Here is a 23,958-nt window from a genome sequence, read left to right as displayed (position 1 = left end):
CAATTATATTTCAACAAACCCTTCAAGTAGCATTTCTTTAATGAATTATAATTTCAATATAATTCATTCTACTTTCACAATACAAAGCCTAGTCAACCTGTGGAACTCATTGCCAGGGGATGTTGTGAAGGTCAAAAGTAAAACTAGGTTAAAAAAAAAGTTAGTTAAGTTCATGGAGGATAGGTCCATCAATGGTTGTTAGCCAAGACGGTCAGGGACGCAACCTTGAGCTCTGGGTGTCCCTAAATCCCTGACTGTCAGAAGCTTGGACTGGATGACGAGGGATGGATCACTGAAAAAATCATTACCTCTGAAACATCTGGCAATGGCCACTAACAGAAGACAGGATACTGGGCTAGATGGACTACAGGTCTGACCCAATATGGCCATTCTTATGTCACATATCTAGATGTAGTGATCTCTCAGGTAACTAGGACCCAAAGAATTTAGGGTTTCATAGATCCCAATCAACATTAACTTCCTTCAGAAACTATTCAACAACTAGTGCAGAACATGTATAATTGTGAAATATTCTTTAAGCATAAAGCACAATTTAGTAAGCAGGCAGGCACATCCTACACTTCAGTTTCTGGGTGGTTCCAAGGTGAAACCCCTACTACAGAAGTAGTTTAATATCTGCAAGAATAACTCTAGCAGGCTGTGCATCAGCAATTAAAAGTTCTACTCTTCTTGCCAGGAGCAACGGAAAAAGAGGAGTCTGGATCTACAGAAAAAATTGGAGATCTAAAACAAACTCCACATTGAAAGTCTACATAACAAACAGCAAGCTCACTCCAACAACAGACTGAGTGAGGGCTGATATCCTCTCCCCCATTTATCCTGTTGCTCTCCCCAACCCTAACACTAGTCACTTTACTAACCCAAACAAACATGGAGAAGTGACATCCCCCCTTATGCACATATAGACCTTTACAATTCAGTCTTAGTAATTTCTTTGTATCTTTGCAAACATTTTGTGAAAATGGATCATGTTGCCTGTGCAAACATTTTATTATTTTCACTAGCAGAAGCAGCAACAGGTTATACCGATTACATACCTCTCCAGAGGAAAAAGATCATGAGAGGGCCCTACCAAATTCAGGGTCAATTTTGGTCAATTTCACAATTGCAGGATTTAAAAAATAGTAAATTTCACAGTTTCAGATACTTAAATCTGAAATTTCATGGTGTTATAACCGTGGGAGTCTCAACTGACAGGGGTTTTTTTTGCGGGGTGGTGTCACAAGGCTATTGTAGGGGAGTCGTGGTATTGCCACCCTTACTTCTGCGCTGTTGCTGGCGGCTGAGCTGCCTTCAGAGCTCATCCCATCCCAACCCTGAACCCCTTACAGCGCTTTCCCACCGATCCTCTCCACCTCCCAGAGTTGCCACCCCCATGTCCCTCACCTCCCACACCCCATTCACCTCTATTTACTGCTGCACTCCCATTATGTTCCTATACACCCCGTGCCGCCCCCACATCCTCATGCACCTGTAGCCTGCCTCCCCTTGCATCCCCACCTACCCCACACACCCCTTCACTGCCGCCTCTGACCCCCACCCTGCTCTCGTCCTTGCCATCTTTCCCTCCCCATCCTCTCTCCTCCAACCCCCCCCCTCCCCCGGCCAGCCCAAGGACCCTTTAACCCGTGAGTGCCAGGGTGCTGGGCCTGGAGCTGAGGAGGGGCCGGGCTGGGGATACCCTGGCCAAGGGATCCTACCATACAACAGGGTCCAGCTGCTCGTCCTGGCTGAACTATTGAGGGATGGGACTTCCTCTTCCCCTGTAGGGGCCACTCCTAGGGGATGGTCATACTTATACCCACTTCCAGGAACCCCCCCGGGCTGTAGGAAGCTCTGCAACTGCTGTTTGGGAGCCCAGCTCTGACGGCAGCAAGGCAGAAATAAGGATGGTATGGTATGCTATTGCCACCTTTACTTCTGCACTGCTGCTGGCTGCAGCACTGCCTTCAGAGCTGGGCAGCCAGTCAGCATCCACCACTCTCTAGCCACCCAGCTCTGACAGCAGCATAGAAATAAAGGTGGCAATGCAACCCCTACAATAACCTTGTGACTCTCCCACAGGTCCCCTTTTGGATTGGGGCCCCTAGTTTGAGAAATGCTGGTCTTCTCCCGTGAAATGTGTATAGTATAGGGTAAGAGTAGACAAAAGACCAGATTTCACGGGGGGAGACCAGATTTCATGGTCCATGATGCGTTTTGCATGGCCGTGAATTTGGTAAGGCTCTAATCATGAGGCTTAAGCAGGAATAAGGAAGCTCAAGGTAAGATGGGGGTGTTGTTCTGCTGTGGGTTGTTTCACAGAGTGTGTGCCCCTCCGCTGCCTCCCACCCTTCTCTATATTATGGCTCAGTAGCAGCTCTATTTGCTAGGTTGAGCCTTGTTTTCTGTTAAAGATGGATTGTTTTAGGTGCTCTAAAATTCACATTTACTTGAGTGGTCTTGAAATTCACTCTGCTTCATGGGAGTGCAGGGTAGTTATAAAAAGCTGTTTCTTATTGTAAAGAATGTACTCAAGGACGAAAAACTTGCTAAGGCCCCTGTCTTGAAATTAGCTCTGTGCAGATGGACACCTGACTTCTCTGGGGCTCTGCACAGACCCAGGGGCCTTCCTAGAGCCCTATGGAAATCACTGGTCTGCCCACATACAGTAACTCCCCAATTAATGTCCTCTCGCTTAACACTGTTTCGCTCTTACGTCCTTGCTCCATTACAGAATGTGCTCGTTTAAAGTTGTGCAATGCTCCGCTATAACATTGTTTGGCTGCCTGCTTTGTCCACGGCTGGCAGCCCCCCTATCAGCTCCCCTATGCCCCTCCCCAGCACCTCCCGCCTGCTGGCAGACCCCGTGGATCAGCACCTTCCCACTGCTCCCCCTGCCTCCTGCCTGCGGCAATCAGCTGGTTTGCGGCATTCAGGAGGCAGAAGGGACGGGGGAGGAGCGAGGACGCGGCCTGCGGAGTAAAGGAGGAGGAGGTGGAGGGGGGGAGAAGAGGAGGGTTAAGGGTGGGAATTTGGGGGAAGGGGTGGAGTGGGCAGGCCGAGGGTTGAGCCCCTTACCCCCAGCAAAGTCGGTGCCTGTGCTTGTAAGACAGCAAGAGGAGCAGGACAATCCACCCTCCTCCACTCTGTCTCCATGTCTCCACCACCTCAACCAAACTTCATACTCAGCAGTGATGATTGTAGTATTAAATTGTTTATTTAAAATTGTTTAAAACTTATACCTGTATTAAATTGCCTATTTAAAATTGTTTAAAATGTATATAATGCCTTTTGTCTGGCCAAAAAAAATTTCCCTGGAACCTAACCCCCGTGATTTACATTAATTCTTATGGGGAAATTGGATTCACTCAACATCGTTTCACTTAAAGTCTCATTTTTCAGGAACATAACTACAACATTAAGTGAGGAGTTACTGTAGAGCTCATGGCAGGATCAGGACCTAAACATACATTGGTTACAATAAGAAAAACAGTTGTATATACCTACCCTGCTCTCCCATGAGACACAGCAAATTCCAAGACAATCCAAGTAAGTGACATTCAGTCTTAACTATAGCAGATCTGGCACTAAGTTGGAACAGAGCATTGTCCCATAGCAAACAAATGTCTACCTTCTCCTTGCCAAGTTGCTGTTCTTATAGGGCCCGATTTTCAGAAGTGCTGATCACTTTTTGACTTTAATTGAACTAAGAGTCTGACTGGGCCTTCATTCCCTGCTCCATTTGTTTATTTATTGTACCAGCAAGATAAGGTCTAAACAGGGAATCAACTTCCTGCTTGCTGGAAATTGCTACATCCTCTCCTCTGTAGCCTTTCACACTTTTCTCAAAAAAACCCATAGAAGAAATAGAAGAGGTCCACAGATTGGTAACAAATATTAGAGGTATGTTGTGGGAGGTGGGGCTCTTCTATGTGAGAAATTAAAGACATGAACAAAGGAAGCCACAGGAAATTAAATGGCAACAAATATAAAACTGATAAAAGGAAATATTTCTTTGAGGTCCACAGACTTATAAAATTATGCATTGCCAGAGTATATCACGGAGGCAAATTGTTTGGTAAGATCTAGAAGAGGTTCAGACATTCCCAGTACATGCATAAAGGCAGAAGCAGCAGTTAAACTACTGTATCTATGATAGTAATTATAATGCCACAAATCCTCATGCTTCAGGGCATAAACTAGTCACTGATTACCGTCAGGAAGAAAGTTAACCCATCACTTCACTTGCACAATTGTTTGCTTTCATTATACAATGTTTTTACTTTCCTCTGAAGCATCTGATGGCATTATAGTGACAGGATCGTGGGCTAGATAGATCAGGTCCAGAATGGCATTTTGCACATCTTCCTACAGAAGAAGATAATTTATTGATTAAAAAAGACATTTTGAGAGTGGCTTTGTGCCTCTCTCCCTGCCAGACTGACAGGATTTTTTGGTGTAATCAATCTATTCCTGGGTATGTTTTTGAAGAGATGGCTCTTCACCATCTGGAAATGCTAATGACTCACTAACTTGTTCATATCTTTTTGGTTTACTGATACAAGATATCAATCCTGAAATTGAAATCATTGGAGTTAGACCAGGGTTGACTTTGTCCCAAGTTTCTTAAAATAAATATATTTTTCTACTCAATATTTTGCTACAATTCAGTTTTCTTGTGGAGACAACGTTTTCCTCTGAAGGAAGATCTGTTTCTCCTTCATGTAGGGTGATCAGGTGTCTGGTTTTGGACTGGAACACCTGGTCCAAAAGGGATCCTGGTGGCTCCGGTCAGCACCGCTGACTGAGCCGCTGAATGTCCACTTTGTGCGGCTCAGCACAGGGCTGGCAGGCTCCCTGCTAGCCGCCACGCCGCGGACTGTGTGGCTCCTGGGTTGGGAAGCAGCCACCATGTCTGGCTCCTAGCCTTAGGAGCTGCCGGGGGAGGGGGATGTCTGCGTGCTGCCACGCACCCTGCCCTCAGGCGCAGCTCCCATTAGCTGGGTCAGGACAGGGGAAGAACTAGCGCCACTTGAGCGCTCAGCAGGTGGCTGTTGAGGGGGTCACGTGGCATGTGCCTCTCCCACTGTTGCCCGGCCTCCTTCTCCTTGCGTGGCTGGGCTCAAGCTGCGGCGCGTGCCCTGTGGTGAACCGCGGTCTGTTGCCCCATTGTCAGCACCCAGGAGTTGGAGATATTTGTATCCCCATCTTAGAGTGCTGGGAATGGGGGCTGCACCCCCATGCCCCTCACTGCATCCCTCACCCCTCCTGCACCCTCATCCCGCATCACTGCATCCCTCCCCTCCCCATCCCCCACACTTACCCATCCCAGCCCTGTACCTCTTATAGCACTCTCCCACGCATCCTCTCCACCTCCCAGAGCTGCCACCCCCATGTCCCTCACCCCCCTGCATCCCATTCACCTCCACACACTGCTGGCTTCCCATTATGTCCCTATACACACCTGTGCCCCCCCACATCCTCATGCACCTGTAGACTTCTGCCTCCCCATATATCCCCCCACCCCCATCTTTTCCCCTCCAGTCCACCCTCCTCCCTTCCCAGCTGGGTGGTTTAGGCAGCCCCTGGAAAAGTATATGAAAAAGTGTCTCTGTGTAGGCAAGCGTGTGCATGCACTGTATGTGTGTAAGAGACTGTGTTTTTGTGTAGGGAGGTGCGTGTATTGCCACACGTGTGTATACCTGTGTGAATAAAATTTGCAGCCCAACTCTTTGACTTTTATTCCTTTTGCTGGCTTGTGCACAAAAAAATTGATGACATAAAATATGTATGTATTCATTTCATAACAAGTTTTTAAAAGAGAAGGGAACTCTAAAAGAATGTGTTATTTCTTAAAAAGTGAATGTTGTTGACTAGTAATCGCAGATGAGCCAATGTATCATACATTTCTCCCCACCTTTGTCTAGCTACATTATAAACTCTTTGTTGCAGACTCTCTCTTTTTATGTGTATGTCCAGTCCCTACCACCCTGGAGCCCTGATCTTAGTTGGGGTCTCTAGGCACTAAACAACAATTGTAATAGTAAATAATGTGGAAGTATATGTGTTAGTGAATGCTAGATGTGTACACATGAATAAACATGTGTATCTGCATGTAGGTATAATTTCTGTGGTTATGCTCTATAGATTTGTATTTGGGCTTCAGGAGTGGGCCTTTAATGGACCCATTGCAGCTGTGATAATGTGTGATCCTAATTCCACACATAAAATTACAATAACTTTAGTGAACAAAAAACACTGGTTATGAAAAATGGGAAGAGGGGAGGGAAAGAATCATGAAAACCTTTGTGAAATTTCATTTTTTTAAAAATTACCCTTTTTGACTATTTTGCTGCCAGCTCTAGCGTCCTGTAAAAAATAAAACCTGAACTTAGCACAATACATCTGTCAAAACAATAAATATGCCTTTTTGGGCCTTACAGTGAAAATGAGCATGTGAGCAAGGGTTGGGAAGAACAAGTGAAGGAGGGAGGGGGAAATGGAGTAACCAGGGGCAGGGCCTTGGGAAAGGGTCGGGCAGGGGTGGGGCCTCAAGGAAGGGGCAGGCAGCGGGAAGGGCAAGGATGTTCAGTTTTCTGGAATTAGAAAGTTGGCAGCCCTACCTTCATGAAGTGGTCTCACTCATCTTGGTCTCACTCACTTACAGCAAAGTTCCTTGAGCAGTATTTGAACTCTGGCTATAAAAATCTTATGATCTTCTGTCCTCTTTTTTCCAATTGTGATTTTTTTTAAAGTATCTGCCTTCCATGAGGTAAAATTGCAGCAAATAGGTCTTAGATTCCAAGGCCAGAAGGGACCATTGTGATAATTTACTCCGCCCTCCTGTATAACACAGGCCTCAGAACTTCTCCAGAATAATTCCTAGAGAAGATCTTTTAGAAAAACATCCAAATCTTGATTTTGGAAAGGTCAATGATGGAGAATCCACCATGACCCTTGGTAAATTGTTCCAAGGATTAGTTACCCTCATTGTTAAAAAGAGATGCCTTATTTCCAGTCTGACTGTGTCTAGCTTCAGCTTCTAGCCATTGGATTGTGTTCTCTGTTAGACTGAAAATCCAAATAACAAATATTTGTTCCCCATGTAGGTACTTATCAACTGTAATTAAGTCACAGATTACATCAAAGATAAAAGCAGCTATCTTTATCATGTCCAGGACGCAATTTCAGACCCTTAACTTTGTTATTTCAGAACCCTAACCCTAACCCCCTCCTCTTCCATGCTTGGATAATTCAAAGAAAGCAACAAAATCTTATCAGCAGTGTGACACCATAATGTCAAAAGTGTCATTAAAAACCATATCAAATGTTAGCTACTAAATGTTAGTAGCTTATCTTGTTTCAAATAAGCCAATTTGTTTGCTTTCACGTGTGCCACATACCTATGACCTTCATTCTTGCTCAGGTGAGTAGTCTTCTTTCTGGCAGTCCCATGGAATTCCCCAGAAGCTTACAACAAATACCCCAAACTGAAGCTTCACTCTTGCAGTATTCATGTGCTTTGATCTTGCATTAACATAATGCCAATCTCCTTTTTCAAGCTGCTGGACATTTGAAGACTACCTACTGCACCAGCTTCTTTCTGCTAGATGCTTCAGTTAATAAGAGATCCTCCAAGCTCAGAAGCAAGCCTTAATTACAGTCCTTGTCCGTTCTCATGTAAGCCTTAAAATGGAAAGGGGAGAAGGAGGAATGAGTTATCAATTTACCCTATATTTAGGGTGACAGAAATCTGTCACCGGATTATATTTCCTTTGCTTTCTGGAATCAGCAATGAGTCTTCTGAAGGCAAGATGTACACTTTTCCTGGTTTAGACAGCTAAGTACATACCCTATCCCTAGAATGATCAGAGGCAGAGCAGACAGCACCCTAATTCATAGAAAATACATGGGTTTCAACAGTAATTCTCCAGCGTGTCCCTTCATTTGAACAAGATAAAATGTCTCAGGTCACATTTTATATGTATATCCACCTGGACCAAAGAGAAGTGTTACACAGAAGAAGCTGCAGCGCACCATATGAAGGTGGTTGAGGGGGAGCCATAGCACTGTGGCCCCCACCCATGCTGCCACCACACCCCCTGCCTGACTGTCCACTTCCCCACTCAGGCACCCTCATCTTCCGGCTCATGAACCCTACACCCACTCCCTTCCAGGAGGCTCAGCTCTTGAGAGAGACCCATTACCATCCCTTCCCAGCAGCCACTGTCTCCCCTTACCTTAGCCCTCCCTGTTGGTGAGCCTCGTCCCCAGGTGAGGATTCCATCATGTTTCCTAGCAGATCCTTGGCGCTGAGAGGAGCCACCATGATTTCAGCAGCCCGCAGCTGAGGGCCTGGCAAGTGGCATGCTGCACACAGGAGCTGCGTCCACTACAGCTACAGTGGTGCTGCAACCCACTGCGCCAAATTGCAACAGCACTCAAATTTGTTCAAGCCAAAAAGTGATTGGGCCATGGGACAGGTGGCGTCCCCAGCTCCGGGGCCTATACATAGGCTTCCTCTTAGTGAAGATGTTGATTTATGTATACAATTTTGCATTGTTTCCTGGGGGCAGAATTATTTATAACAAGAGAAGAGAATTTTTATTGTGTTTTGAAATTACCATGCTCATAGACATGGCAGATCACCTTTTAGAGAGACTATGGGTGAGGTTTTTCCATTCCTGAAAACCCCCTGTGTGCTGCTTCACTGGCATACAAAGACTAAGAGCCCTTCAGCTGGCCAGATTGATGCAAGCTCCTCAAAAGCCCTGACACAGTGAGTGCACTAGAGTAGAGCTGGAGCGCGGAGGAGACGACACAGGCCTGTAGTACTACAGGCATTCTACAAAGTACTTCTGCCCAGAAGCAGACCTAAAGATACACCAAGGACTTATCCAGCCCTCAAACAACCCAGAAACAAGAGGGTGCAAAGGTGGTTTAGGGACAGGTTCACTCTTCCTCCCATGGGTTGCAAGATCTGTGCTGTACCTTCCTCTAAAGGGGCTGCACTAAATCTCACCCTATGAGTATATTGTGAGCAAAAAGCAACTTATTTGTCTGTGTGTTCTAATTGTTTGCTGTGTCTGTACCTCCCAGTGGATGCAGAGCTAATCCTAAAGACATGTGAATAGGTTGGCCAAGGATTCTAGCAATACTGAGAGATCTTGTCTAGCAGATGACCTGTTTTTAGTCTGGTTTCAGGGATCAGTGATTATGTGAAAAACCTGATGTATTGTGAAACAAGAGAAATAGACAATACAGCACTACTATTTACCAGCTCTCTAATGATGTATTGCAGTATATACCATCCCTGCTTTTACGCTGACATAATAAGACATAGCAATATTCCTGTAGAAACAGACTTACCACTGGTACGCCCTCTCATGGCTGGGCATGGCATAGCCAGCTCTCATTCGCCATTGTCCCTTGGTAACAGCCAGTCTGGCCCTGCAGTGGTCTGCCTCTTCTCATGACTCAGGTCACTTTGAAGTCTCTCTCATGGGATATTGGTGTCCCAGACAGTGCCCCATGTGACACAACTTGTTAATCAGACATCTTCCACCCCTCCAGGGCTCCTCCTCTATTCCACTCTACTGTCAGGAAAATAACCCCAACACTTCTCCCTGGAGTCTGTCAGCCAAACAAAACCCACCAAAAGCAACATCTGCTCCTTCCCCCACTTGAACTTTTAATCCATCTTGGGTGCTCCCCAGCTTTCTATTATTCCGCCAAGCACTGACTCTCAGGGGTTATCTCCTTAAAGTCTTGGTCTTAGCCTGGATCCTCAATGCCAATCTTCCTCCAAGGTTATCTGCCTGTAAATTGGCCCTCTCAGGTCTCCTTCATCCCAGTTATCCTCTCCCCAACCACCAGTTTAATCTCCCTGCTGAAGCACCTTTGTTCTCCACTACCAAGAAAGGAACTAGAGAACCTATACCATTCTCTTTACAACCTTCTTCCTACTCTGAACTTCCTTTCTTCACTATCACTATCTATAATTAAGCCAAGCTTAATTATATCACTATCTATAATTAAGCTCCAGGTGCAGCCAGGTAGTATAAGTGGCCTCCTAGTCCCATCTTAACCCTTTCATTGCCTGTGTGGGCTAGACGCCCATTGCAATTCTATATACGTTGCATAATTCTGATTGTCACTGTATCTTTTCCCTACTACTTCAGTTGTGACTAGGGTTGGGTATTTGACCAGTCCAAAAATAATTGGTGAACTGAGTGGTCAAATAATGTCAAAAATGGTAAAATATTTTAAAGCCCTAATTTATTAGAACGGTAACAGCAGAGTAAAAAAAAAAGTAAGACTTTATGGTCTCCAATAGGCTTAGTCTTAGATAGATTCTTACACCTAATTACAAAAAATAAGTTACTTAACTGAGTTAACTCAGAAATATGCAAAACACAATTAAATGAATTGCTAAAAAAATTAAAGGATGTTGCCATGATGCAATAAAAAGATAGGTCACCGCCTATATCACAGCATTTTTGCTGGAATGTTTGACAATATTTTACCATGGACAAATAATAGGCTATCAGTTGATGTTCTTTGAGACTGGTCAATTGACTGGTGTGCCAATCCTGCTTGTGACCTGATTTGAATGGCTGTTAATATGGCAAGCTGCTAGAGCTAAAACCAATGTTGTGCTCTATCTGAAATCTTGTGCTGTACTGCCAGCTTTCAAACAGTATAAACCATTAATTTCTACCTGTTGGAGTTCATGAAACCATTGTTGCTACTCTCCTCAGCACTTGAAGAGCGATGTTTACCTGCACTACAGGGCAAGAGGAGCAGGAGAGGCTGTCAGTTAGGGAAGAGTCATGTCTGCTGACCCAGCTGTCTGGCCATCCCTTTGGTACCTTTCAGTGGCCAAGGCACTGAGGTGGGGAGGAGTAGCAATAAAGCCCATTTTTCTTTTGAAAAATAGGAAAAAATTGAAGTGTAAGATTGAAGAAAGTCCCATGGAGCCTTTTAGTGGGGGAGTTAGGAAGGGAAAGTACATGGGATTTAGGAAACCTTCCTCAACACCAGGGAACCCTAGCATTTCTAAAATTATGTAGGAATAACTCTGGATCTCTCTGCAAGGAATGAAGTGGTTAATCTGTCCATTCCCATCAAGAGCAGCAAAGAGCTAGAATTTCACACAAGGGAAAGGAGGAAGGGGGGGAGGAGGAAGTGATGGCAGGATTTGGAAGCTGCTGTTTTCTCAAGTATTTTCTTCGTGATTTTTATTCACTATTTGGTTGGGGGTGGGTGGGTTCTTTTTTAACCTTGCTATTGTGAGCAACACAATGGAGGCTGTGGACTAGTCAAATACAGACTTCACGTGATTGCAAGATAACCTCTCTCCGTGTGTTTTTCTAGTGCTGCGTCACAGCGCTCTCCTAGAACATAATACACTTCTGCAGTTAACCGGTAATACATTGAGCCATGATACTTCAGGAATAATGGTGCACCATAACCCCACACTCTGCCTAACAACACCCGGGGTAGCTATGGCATGAGCATCCCCCTAGTCCTCTCTGACACCACCCCCCTGGCAAGCCTGCTCCCCTGTTGCTCTTGCTGAACACCACGTGTTTTCCTCCTGCTCCCGGCAACAGCCACACAGAGGATCAGGAGACCTGGGGACCAGCCCTGTCCCGCTGCGCGCTCCAGACACAGCCCACGCCATGAACCTGCCATTACCGCATCAGGGAAACGCATTGGCGTGGTCGGTGGGTGGGGGGTGGGAAGTACCATTGTTTCTTGGGGGGGGGGGGAATGGACAGCGATGAGCAGCCGAGTGTTTCCCCCTGGATTGGTTTTGCCCCTGCTCCTCCTCCTCCCCCCTGCGGAGGCTCGGAGTGAGTCAGCCCGGCGGTATATAGTGCTGGGCAGGCAGCTCCTGGGTTTGCAGAGCTGTCAGTCCCATTGAGTCTCCTGCTTTAGCGCCTGGGTCGTAGCCACCGCCGTGCACCATGCAGTGGCAGCCTATGGAGATTAACCCCGAGGTAAGCAGGTGCCGCGCCGGGGGTTTGGATTAGGGAAGATCGGGGAGGGTGGGGGGAAACTAGCGCTGGGGCCTTGGGTGAGTGGGGAGCTGGGCGAATGGGGGGTCCTGGGGGCTGGGCGAAGAGCTGGGGTGGGGTCGGTGGAGGGGGCAGGGCGAAGACCTGGGGGGCTGGGGTCTCCCACTCTCTCATCCGCTTTGTCTTGCAGATGCTGAACAAAGTGAGTGGCCGGCGCCGGAGGGGCTGTCGGGCCGCAGGAGCAGCAGGCGGGAATGGCTCCGGGGTGGGGCCGGAGCGTGATGCCTCGGGGCGCGGCTGCCCCGTCACGCTTCTGCAGGGGGCTGGGCGCGGCGCGCGCTGCGGGGCCGCCACGGAAGCGGGGAGGGGGTTGCAGTCGGGGTGGGGCCGGACGCCCCGTCGAGCGGTGCACGCCTCCGAGTCCGCCCCACGTGCAGGGCCGGGTCCCGGGCCCGGCGGCAGGTGGCGCTGCGGCCCCGCGGTTTGTGCTGTGTCACAGGCGGGGGAGGGGCGGCCTCCCTCCCCCCCCTCCCGCGCGGGGCCTGCCGACGCGGCTGGGCTCCCTTGTGGCTGGGCGGGCGCGTCCCTGGGCTGGGGGGCTCCTGGTTACCCCTCCGCCCTTCCCTGATGAGAACCCAGCGGGCTGGGCACCCCCCCTGCGTCTTGCTCTCTCCCTGCAGGTGCTGTCCCGGTTGGGAGTTGCCCCTGGCTGGCGCTTTGTGGATGTGCTGGGGTTTGAGGAAGACTTGCTGAGCTCAGTGCCCACCCCGGCCTGTGCCCTGCTCCTGCTCTTTCCCCTCACTGCCCAGGTAGGTCCCTGGGATGCAGGAGGGGCAGCAGCTGGCAGGCCCTGTGCAGCGCTATCCCTGTGCAGGGGAGACAGCCTGCTGAATCAGCAGGGACCTTTGTTTTTCTTTCCATAGCTGAGATTAAACCTACTATATAGGTGATACTAAACAGAAACACCACTGGTCCCCTTCCCTTGTATGATGTCATGGGATACGTATGCTGCCTGGCACAAGCAGGTGGCCCACCCTAGGAGTGTCTCACTGTGATGTGTAGTGAACTAACAAAATGCTGACCCCTAAATGTGCATTGCAATTAATGGATACTTTCTGCAAAGGCCAGAATGTTAAAATACCTATTCTTCTGTGGGTTTTCTTATCTGGAAATTCTTTAGATTGACCCTCCCTTAAATCTGCAGAAGCAGGTTTCTCCAACCCAAAATACTAACTTGACAAGGCAGACCCACTCAGACTTGCAGAAGAGAATGCTGTCTCTAGCTCTCTCCCTAATCTAAAACTAAGATGGCAGCACTATCTGGCAGGTGACGCAACTGAACCAAATCATTTACTGTAAAATTCTCAGTCAGGAAATAGAAGTTCCAAGACCTGATGGTCAAATTTGTGACCTGCGTCTGTGTATTAGATACATTAAGAACTAATTCATTGTCTATGCATTCTTCATGACAAGATCTGAATTGGGGGGGAGGTGTCGTCATTTACATAGTAAACTGAAAACAACACCAGTAACTTATTTCACTTAGTATTAATTCATTTCCCCAACTCCATCTGTGAAAGTACTGGACTCCAGTGGTATCTTGCTGTCAGTGGGGCTTCCTCAGAGGACCTGTAATCTGCTTGACCACATGACTGTCTAATTAGACAGTCTAGAGTTTCTTCAAGGGATGATAGCTTTTAGATCTACTGAAACAGTACTACTTGTTGTAAGCTTTGAGGCAATAAGTCAAATATTGTAACAGTGATTGTATTAGCACTTTGCTGTTGTCTAAGTTGGCAGTAAAAGGGGCTGCTCACTGTCAGGAATTCTAATATGAAGTCATACTTGACTAGAGGCTCTAATCTTAGATGCACAGTTAAAACCTCAAATTTACTAGAATGACAGTCACAGAAGAATTGTCTAGACCAGGGTGGACAAACTTTTTGGCCTGAGGGCCACATCAGGGTTCCAAAACTGTATGGAGGGCTGGAGAGGGAAGGCTGGGCCTCCCCAAACAGCCTGGCTCCTGCCCCCTCCCATTTCTCTCCACCTGCTTTGTCCCTTGACTGCCCCACCCCCCAGTTCCCTGACTGCCCCTTAGACATTCTGCTCTGAGCAGCATGGTGGCAGCTGTACTGCCACATGGCCCAGCAGGAACTTGCAACCGTGCTGCCCAGCACACTGGCAGCACAGCGAGCTGAGGCTGTAGTGGGGGACAGAGGGGAGGGGCTGGGGGCTCGCCTCCTGGGCTGGGGTCTCAAGGGCAAGGCAGGACAGTCCCATGGGCCGGATGTGGCCCATGAGTTGTAGTTTGCCCACCTCTGGTCTAGACAAACTTTATGCTCTTTAATGGCAAATGAGCTGAAACTACTGGGAGTGTGGGGGAGGCATTCTGATGCTTCTGGCTCAGCTGAAGCTAAATGTATCTTGAGGGTGAGGAATAGAGGCAGCAGATATAACCATTCCTTGTAGGAGCAACCACTCTCACAAGTCTTGTCTCCAAATACATGAAATATGGCTATTAGAGAAGCCAGTGACACAAATCTGGCTCCAATTGAGCAAGCTCTTGAGTGGATTGGACAGTAATGAGTCCTTGGAAGTGGATTTCTCAAGCCAACTTTTGTATAGCTGATAGCCCTTTACTCTGAGCTATCAGGTGGAGTTCCATACTACAACTTGGCTCATATGCCACATATACATTGTGCAGTCCTAGACTGATGTCATCCTAGTGGAAGTAAAATCATGTACCTTTGTTCCAAAAAGGATGGCTTTCTGGTTAACTTCCCCTCTGCTTTCTAATCTTCCACAGCTGACTTCCCTGTTAGGCCTGTTAGACTCTGTAAAGGATTTTAAGATGTCTAGAAAATTACAAACCATTGATGTACTTGCATGTTTGCAGCATGAAAACTTCAGGAAAAAACAGATTGAAGAATTAAAGGGACAAGAAGTTAGTTCCAAAGTCTATTTTTTGAAACAGACGGTTGGCAATTCCTGTGGGACAATTGGCCTGATACATGCAGTTGCTAATAACCAAGAGAAATTTGTATTTGGTGAGTATGGCTATTGAGCCATTTTCCCCTAAGAGCTTTAAAAGGGAACTTTCCTCATTAGGCCACTCACTGCTGTGGATACTCCAGACCCACTGTAGCTAAAGAGATCGTACACTAGCTACTTATCTTATTCTATTGCTAAGACTAGGTTTGAGAGGATCAGATCTGACTAGAAAGCCTTTCCCTGAACATTTCACTACAAGAAACTTAAACTGGCAATGGCTTATGGTATCTGCCCATACTTGAGTGACCTATACCCACTGCTCCTTGAGTAACAGAAGGGGAATATCCAGTCCCTGAGGTTGGACAGTAGTGTATTTTGTACATCAGGTCAGACTCTTGGCACCTGAAGTGCCAGGAGATCTGATCTAAAGGGAGGTAATCCAATTTCTTTTGGATCTACTTTGCATAAGAATACCATTTTCCTTGGATTTACATGTATCAATGGATGGGAATTTCTCCATATAGAAAATGTGTGTTTGACACTAGTAATAAGTTTGTCAAGTTACTTGAATATCTCTAGAGATTTATCATGTGAGCAATGAAATATACCTTCGCTGGCACCTCAAAAGCACTGAGGCTCCCTAACAAAAGGGTGCTTAGTTTAGCTATTGACTTAGAACGATAAACTGTTGGGATACCCAGTATGGTAGGGTGGCACCCACTACTTATTTCAGGAAAACCTGGCATGGCTAATAACTAGAATACCTACTCATTCACTCCTGCTCAGAGTGGAAATTAGTCAGGAAAGTGACTGTAAAATAACACTCTTTCAAATTGATGGAGCTACTTCTGTTGGGTTTCAAGTTAACACCCTTCAACTCATGGTATCTGAGAAGTTACACAACCAAGCAGCTGAATTGTAAACAGGCTCATGCACCAGACTTCTCAGTTAAAGCACAGGGAGAAATTGTCTCCTTTAAAGACAATATGGTCTACTGGGATGCTAGCAGCTACACAACATTTTTCTTTCCTTCATGAAGTAGGAGCATCAAACATAGCCTAACCCTCAGTAGCATCAAACTGGGAATTAGAATAAACACTTTAACTGTTCAGTCCAGAATTAATCTGGAAGGCCTTTTGTGAGGCAGGGGGAGGGAGTAGAAAACCACCAAGTGTTTAGGGCTAACATTCCAAATGGTGCTCAATAACTTACCAGAGACTACTGCATCTGATGGCATATAGTGCCTGTCATTCCATAGCCATGACCAATTTTAGGTCCTGTTGCAATACTTCAGTAAGTACTGAGGATAGCATGAGTGTACTGGGCAGCCTAGATACATTGTGTAACATCCTGTAGTATGTATATTGATATCTGTAAACTAGCCTAGCTTGAGTTGGACTCACTCATAACCTATATATGAACACATTCATTGTCTAACCATGGCAAACTCTTGCACAGATGATGGATCAGCCCTTAAGAAGTTTCTCAAGGAAACAGCTGATCTCTCTCCTGAAGAGAGAGCAAAACACCTTGAAAATAACAAGGTATGAGAATTACTGGACGGGAAAGGTTTTTTACTGCAATTAACATTTGGGGTTCATTAATCTGTATCTATTTTCTCTTCAGGCTATTCAGGAAGTCCATAATGCTGTTGCCCAAGAAGGCCAATGTCAAGTAAGCTTTGCACAGGAGACTTAGTTTATGATGATGGTAGGGGCTAGATTGCTGTATCGCTACATAAATACAGCTAATTGATGGGGAAAGAGGGAGATTCTTTGTCAAGCTGGAGCAAGCCCATGATCCAGTGTTGCATTACACCAGGGTGGCCAACCTGCAGCTTTAGAACCACATGCAGCTCTTCAGAAGTTAATATGAATCCAAGGCTGGAGCTACAGATGATAACTTTCCAATGTGCTGTGGGGTGCTCACTGCTCAACCCCTGCTCTGCCCCAGGTCCCTCCACCACTCTACCCCTTCCCCTGAGCATGCCATGCCCTTGTTCCTCCCCCTTTCCACCAGAGCCTCCTGCCCACTGCAAAACAGCTGACTGCAGGAGGGAGAGGGAGGCCCTGATTGGCAGGGCTGCCAGTGGGCAGGAGGTGCTGGGTGGGGGTAGCGGATGTGGGGCTGCTGACACATTACTGTGGCTCTTTAGCAATTGGTAAATTCTGGCTCCTTCTTGGGCTCAAGTTGGCCACCCCTGCATTATACCATTCCTTTTATTTAAAAAAGGCAAATGGGGAAGTAACAGAACTCCTCTCACAAGTCTGAGTAACTTTCAAAAGCTCCTAATTGCCCAAGTCCCTTTTTAAAATGGGTCTTAGACTAAGTTACTTCCTCTGTCTGATTTTGATGACAAAAACTGCCATCCTTCTATTAGAGCAAGTATGAGAGGAGCTGAGAGCCTTAGTCCTATTGCTGACTTAGGCTACTAGCATGTTCTGTGAATTTCAGATGACTTGTGTATCTCCTGTTTCCTATTCCCTATCTATAAAACTTGTTAGTTACATCAGGGTATTAAAAATCTTGTATTTCACAAATGCAGAACAGGATCCAGATTCTCCAACAAACTGGAGCCCATGGCTTAGGTTGCTATTAGATACAGCTGTCTTACTGATTTTTGTCTTCTCTCTCCAGGTAGAGGAGGATAAAGTGAACTTCCATTTTATTCTGTTTGTTAATGTGGATGGACATCTCTATGAATTGGGTAGGGTTATATAGATCTGTATTTGGAGTACTAGGTAGCTATTTAAGCTTGTTTGTAATCAACACATGGGCCTCTTAATTGCTTACTAGGTGAATCCCTGTGCAACCCATTCTGACTGGAAAATATCCTGAAACTAGTATCTGCAAGCTGCCCTTTCTGTTTTCCCTCCCAAAGGACTAGACCTCTCAATGTTTCAGGCTCTCTAGGACACAGCACTTCTCAAATGTGAGCACTGGAGGCTTTTCTTGCAGCCACAGCCTCCTGGGCTGTGACTAAGGGAGGGAAGCAGTGGCCCCTTGCCTAGAGTCACTAGCAGGGGTTGGGACCAGCCCCCTCCAGAGACAAATGTTGGAGGTGCAGGCAGCTGTTGAATTCCCCACTTTCTGGGGGTAGGGGAACAGGCTTCAGGCTCACCACCCATGCCATTGTCCCTGGGCCAGCAGCTTCCCTGCCCATCTCCCCATCCAGGGCTTATTCTTGTCCCAGGCAAGTCCAAGTCTGCTGTGAAAAATGATGTTAACAAATAAAACTTTTTGTAGCAGACTTAATATCTAGCAAGCTGTTCAAAATTTTTTAAACAACTAAGACAAGAACATGCAAAGCACCTTATTTGTTTCTATTCTCTTTAGGTCCACTAAAGAATAGACCACTACCTTTTTTAATACACATGTCCAAATCATTGCAATTTATATAGGTTTTTCAGATTCTGTATGTGCATATTTGTTTTTCCTAAAGTTAATTATTTTAGGAAAAATTGTCAGCATGGCCACCAGCAAGACCATACTCCAAGGCCACAAAAAAAATTGTTAAAATCCTGCTCTAGGATAATTTGCCCTATTCAATTCCATGCTGTGGCCACACTTGACTGACCTTACCAGTAAGGAGTCTTGCTCTACTATAATAGCTCCTGAATGATTAGGAGGTATGAGCTCAGGAAACAACTATCTACAAACACCAAAATTAGACAGCATAGAACTAACATTACTTGACAGCACAGTTGGCTTTTTTAATGAGGTTGTTTCTTTATAGATGGACGCATGCCATTCCCTGTAAATCATGGCAAAAGTTCAGATGACTTGCTATTGAAGGTAGGCTCACTTACTTCAGTTGAGTTCATAGTGTCTATAGACCTGGGGGATTCTAAAGAGGCATCTCTGCAGCATGCCTTATTGAGCCAATTGCTGTGCTAGCAGACCAATTGTAGTCACTTGGTTTGAAAAACCTCAAACTGTATCATTAGCTGCTTGGTAGCATAGTAAGCAGATGCTACAGGGCTAGGTTCAAAACTCTCTAGCAACAAATACCCTTGGTTTAACAAGGATGGCACACAGATTGTCAGGTGCTTTTATGATTAACTTTTTGGAGACTATAGCACAGCCTATGAGTACTAAATAAGAACTTGTCTCTCTAAGGGTTCTGCCAAGATCTGCAGACAGTTCACAGAACGTGAGAGAGGAGAAGTTCGCTTTTCTGCTGTGGCTCTCTGCAAGTCTGCCTGAGATGCTGAAGAGGGAGTTGAAGGAAGGCAATCTAATAGCACATCAGTAAATGCAGTCTCTAAATCTTTCCTTGCTTCAGTGCTTGTTAAATGCAGCTGGTCTGGCCAATCTAAACAGGTCTGCAACACTACTTCCACCTCCAGTATACACAAGCAACATCTGAGCTTAAGATAAATAAGCTCAGACTTCAATATGAACTGTTCTGACAACTGTCTTTGGATTCTTAGGGCCCTGACTCTTTACAGTTCAGTAAAAAATGCTTTACATGGCTTGTTTAACCTGTGCCTGTAAGTTAAGCTGTTTGTAATTTCCTGTACTTAATAGGATAAATAAACTCTTCTGCTGTTAAAGTGACTGGATTAGTCTCTTTCAATGTGGATGTTCATGTAACATGACTGCACACTCAAAGTAGGCCTGATAATGGTGTTTCTCACTAGAGGGCAGTGAGACCTAATAGAGAAAATAGCACTTCAAACAAGAACAGGAATTGCAGGCCCAAAGCATAGGTAACAATTCTGTAATGCTTAAGTTACAGGTCCTGGTTTTGGGCTACTAGGGGTAGAATATCCCTTTTAGAACTGTTCTCTAAACTTTCATTCTGTGCTCTAAAACATCAGTGTCCTTAATCACTACTGGATATGCACATCTCTTGGCATGGATGAAATACTCATAAGGTAATGAGGCACAGTACTTCTGTAGTGACTAAGTATAGCCACACTCCTGCTTATGTCTAACTATGTTGCTCAGGGGTGTTTTCTTTTTTTAAAAAAAGTGCACCCCCCCATGCAATAAGTGGTGTGGATAGCACTGTTAAGTAGAGAGCTCCTGCTGCCATAGCTACCACAGCTCCCAGGGGCTGGAGTAATGAAGCTGACAGGAAAGCAATAATCCAGGAAGGCAGGCCTGCCCAAAAAAATGGGGAAGGGGTCTGAAACAAACACTTAAGAATCTAGACCCAAGTTTCCCTTTAAAGGAGATGGACTGTAACAGTCCAATCCAATCTCTCTTTGCTATTCATTTCTGTGGTGTCCATCTTAAGTTTTTTGTGCACTTGCAACCTGTTTCTAGGCACTGGCCACTGGAGTTATTTTGAAGTGATCCATGATGCTCACTTCATTTTAAAAACTACTTTCCATCCAAGTATATGACAGCATCCTGTTCTGCTAGATATTACCTGGAAACTTTTGGTATGTGGAGAGAAGCAGGGCTAGTGTGGTATCTTCATTGAAGTAGCCATACTTGCCTTTCATAGGCTATGAATCATCCTTTCTGCTCCTGAGTGACTCACGCTGCATAGCAACAGATCTGTATGAAAGGAAGTTGCATGCAGTGTGACCACAGAATTCCAGGAGTACAAAGTCCCAGGATGGAGCAGGGGAAGGAGGAAGTACAGAGCCAGGCCACCAATTTAGTGTACCTGTAGGAGTATACTTTTACTCCCACCAAGCTTTGTTAGTGCAACAGAATTCTTGTTCCCTTAATTTAAAAAAATAAAGGTAGTTGAGTGCAGTATTTCTGGCTGAGCCACAATGGTTCTCTCAAAGGATAGATGCCTCAGTCTAGCAGATACATGGTCAAACACAACTAGTATCCTTATTGGGGTGTGGATGTTTTTGTTTTTTTTTTAAATAGCAGGGAAGTTTTTATCTAGCAGTGGAAACAAGGCTATTCTCAATTAAACCACTAATCTACATAGGTGCCAGCTGTCCTGTTTTTTGGCTGGTACTGTCAAGAGTCTTGAACTTTTAGGCAAAATTCCAGTCAACCAGTGGAGCGGTTACCAAATTTAAAAAAAAAAAATCATTTGGCCTTCTGCCCACAGGAGCTTCTGTAGAAAGCAGGTGAGAGGCCTATAACTCTTCTCCCCACTGTGCCTCTCAGCTACTTTTCTCCAATGTAGCCTCAGAATAAAGATTGGGGAGGGGAGTAGTCATCTAGCTACACTGTGACAGCCCTTTTTTTTCTCCCCAGGCTGCCAATGAATGGAAAAGTGAAAGGAGAGGGTGGTTAATTTCTCCTTTCCTTAGAGCTGAGGCCAATGTAGCAGAGACCTGGGCCAAGCAAATTGGAGTGAATGGAAAGGAGGCAAAGAGAAAAAGGAGGCAGGGGAAGATGCATGCAAACTTTGGGAACAAAAACAAACAGCAGGAGATTTGAGGGCTTCCTCTGTCCCTAGCTACAGGAAGGAAAACAAACCTATTGCCCTTCCCCTTCCAAAAACACTGCAAGTGATCTATCTCCCTGGCATCCTGCTCAAGAAAAGTGCAGGAAGAAGAGGGGGAAGATTGTAGGACCTTTGGGATCATATTTTAGATTATCTGAACACCAAACATTTAGATGCTCTTGTAAGAGTAATACACAGTACTTTTCTTCATTTATAATTGTTTGTACTGATGTAGTTCATGGTCCCTTTGTGTGAGGGGCTGTATGAAGACAGTCTCTGCCTTGAAGGAACCTACGGATGTGAGCATCTGCAGGGTCAAACCTAAAACAGGAATAGACAGAGCAAGTAGGCAACATGCTTGAGGTCATGTTGGATGCATGAGGAGTTAGTTTTTGTTTTCCAACTGCTTTACCCTTTTACTACTTAATATCTAATCCTTGTCTATTGTACTTTTGCATCTTAGCAAGGGGGCCTGGAGCCTAGGATAGGTGTTTTATATTGACTATTACCAGTCAAACAAAAATGCATTTATCACTTGCACCAACAGATGCTTTTTAAAAATAACTTAATTTCAATGTTTGTTTTAATCATAGTATGCTTGAAAGCTGACTCTATTCTGTTTCTTGTCTTAAATTTTTCATTTTGTTTTTCTTTCTTCTACCTGTATCTTTGTTTACTTATCTCCACAAAAAAACCTGACATTGATTTGGCTGCTGCTGTACTCAGACTGCAGCCTATCGTGCTGACCAGTATTGCTTCATTGTTTACTTTTACTCCCACACCAGCTTGGCTCTAGCGATCTGTTGTCTCGTTTTGTTTAGATTTTAAGCCCTTTGGGGGTAGGAACTGTCTCTTGTTCTGTTTGTTTGCACAGTGCCTACAAAAGTGGGGTCTTAGTTTATGACTGGGGCTCCTAGGTGCTATGATAATACAGTTACTATTAATATTCCTTTCTCAGATGTGCTCCCTCCAAATTAAACTAATCCTCTTGACCCTGCCTGCCCTTAGCTGGCCTGTGATTGTGCATAATTTGCCCTTATCCTGTTGCTTATCTCCCTTCCACCCAAATTTCCCATTATGGTGGGTAACAGTTACAGGAAAGAGCAAATACTATTGTTTCCAAAGATCAAGTAGCTTTTGCTGCCCTCCCCCTTCTGTCTCTTCCCCCCTCACCAGTGGCTCTGCAATTGCCTATTGCTGCTTTTGCTTCTCCAGTGTGGGAAGAATCTCACTAGGTAAATGAATTAAGAGATTCCTGTTAATTTACAATTCACCATAATGCTTTAGAGCTAGCATAGCAGCCCTAAGATGTCCTGCTTATTTGTTCTAAATGTGTACCACCAAGCACTGTAGTTAAGGCATATCATAAAAATAAAAGCCATCACACCACAACAGTTAATGTAAAGAATTAGGAGTACCATTTGTATATTAATGCCACAAGGAAACATTTAATAAGCATGTCTGCACGTTTATCTTTTTAGTATGGCATATTACTAGTGTCATGTTAAAATGTCAGCATTGTGTGTTGTTATATGAGAGCTTAAAACAGGAAAGGGGTTAGGTTATAGCCACTCTTTCTTTTGTTAGTGGTGGTTTGCTGCGCCAATGTTGGCTTGAAAGCAGTTTGAACTTGAAAGCAGTAATAACGCTGGTCTGTAGATGGCAGCGTTGGAAACTATTACAGCAGCATGTAACAAGCCTTGAGCTAAGACGCTGAGCCAGCTGCACAGTAAGCACACACCTAACTGTAAGCATATGAGTAGTCCTGTTGCCTTCACTGGGACTACTCATAGGCTTAAGTGCACTTATGATTTAGGGCCCTGCATGAACATACTATCCTCAACTTAGGTAGAGGTTAACTCATTTGTAGGGCCTGATACAATGCCTGGACAAAGCTCCCATAGCCTTCAATGAGCTTTGGATCAGGTCCTTACTTTGTCTACCCTAGGAACAGAGTTGCACCTGCCCTCAGTTCAGTCTATAATACTACATAATGTCCATACTGCAATTGCTAGCTAAAATTGGACTATCCCTTTTGAGAGTAAAGGGAGAAGAGAGGTAAGTGGGGACCATGGCAGCATGCAGCCTTTGGTACACAGACCACTTTTGCTTGGCACATAAACACAAATAAATGTGCAACAAAGAAATCATATGAAAAATGGAAATAGATTTTGTGTGCCATTTTTTAAATTTTCTCTGCTGTATCTGAAATCACAGTCATTCCATGTCTCTAACCTACAACAGGTCTTGTGCACTGTTGTCTGTTTCCTTATCTTGTTCCTCTCATCACTCTCCTCCATGCCAGACTTTTTGACCCCTCATATGCAGATGCCGAGGACATGAATAGGAAGATTTCCCCCAGTAGTTACATGCCTGATTAGCCTTATCCCGGTTTGCCAACTCCAGCCACCTGCATGCTGAAGCATCTTGCTCAGGAAAGGTTAGTTGTGGTAGTTGGATGAGAATAAAAATACATTGGGAAGGGTTTCTTTGTGCCCCGACCATAGGAATTAAAATATCATTCATGGGGTGGTGGTTTGTTTAGTTTTTCATTCTTGTGTGTAAAGA

General features: G+C 45.3%; 1 protein-coding gene across 2 annotated transcripts; it reads left to right on the top strand.

Moving 5' to 3' along the window:
- The first annotated feature begins 11,856 nt into the window (after positions 1-11,856).
- On the top strand, positions 11,857-19,580 carry UCHL1 (ubiquitin C-terminal hydrolase L1). Of its 2 annotated transcripts, XM_084625422.1 has the most exons (9): positions 11,857-12,008; positions 12,217-12,228; positions 12,707-12,835; positions 14,926-15,076; positions 16,479-16,564; positions 16,647-16,694; positions 17,658-17,727; positions 18,757-18,815; positions 19,140-19,580. In XM_084625422.1, exons 1-9 carry the CDS (start codon positions 11,976-11,978, stop codon positions 19,224-19,226), a joined length of 675 nt encoding a protein of 224 aa, XP_084481548.1. In that variant the 5' UTR covers positions 11,857-11,975; the 3' UTR covers positions 19,227-19,580. The 2 variants fall into 2 exon arrangements, with proteins under 2 accessions (XP_084481548.1, XP_084481549.1); XM_084625423.1 differs by lacking the exon at positions 12,217-12,228.
- The last annotated feature ends 4,378 nt before the right edge of the window (positions 19,581-23,958 follow it).

Source organism: Lepidochelys olivacea (genome assembly GCF_965140295.1).
Source record: "Lepidochelys olivacea isolate rLepOli2 genome assembly, chromosome: 4".
Classification (NCBI taxonomy): domain Eukaryota; kingdom Metazoa; phylum Chordata; order Testudines; family Cheloniidae; genus Lepidochelys; species Lepidochelys olivacea.
This window is presented reverse-complemented; position numbering and strand designations above follow the sequence as displayed.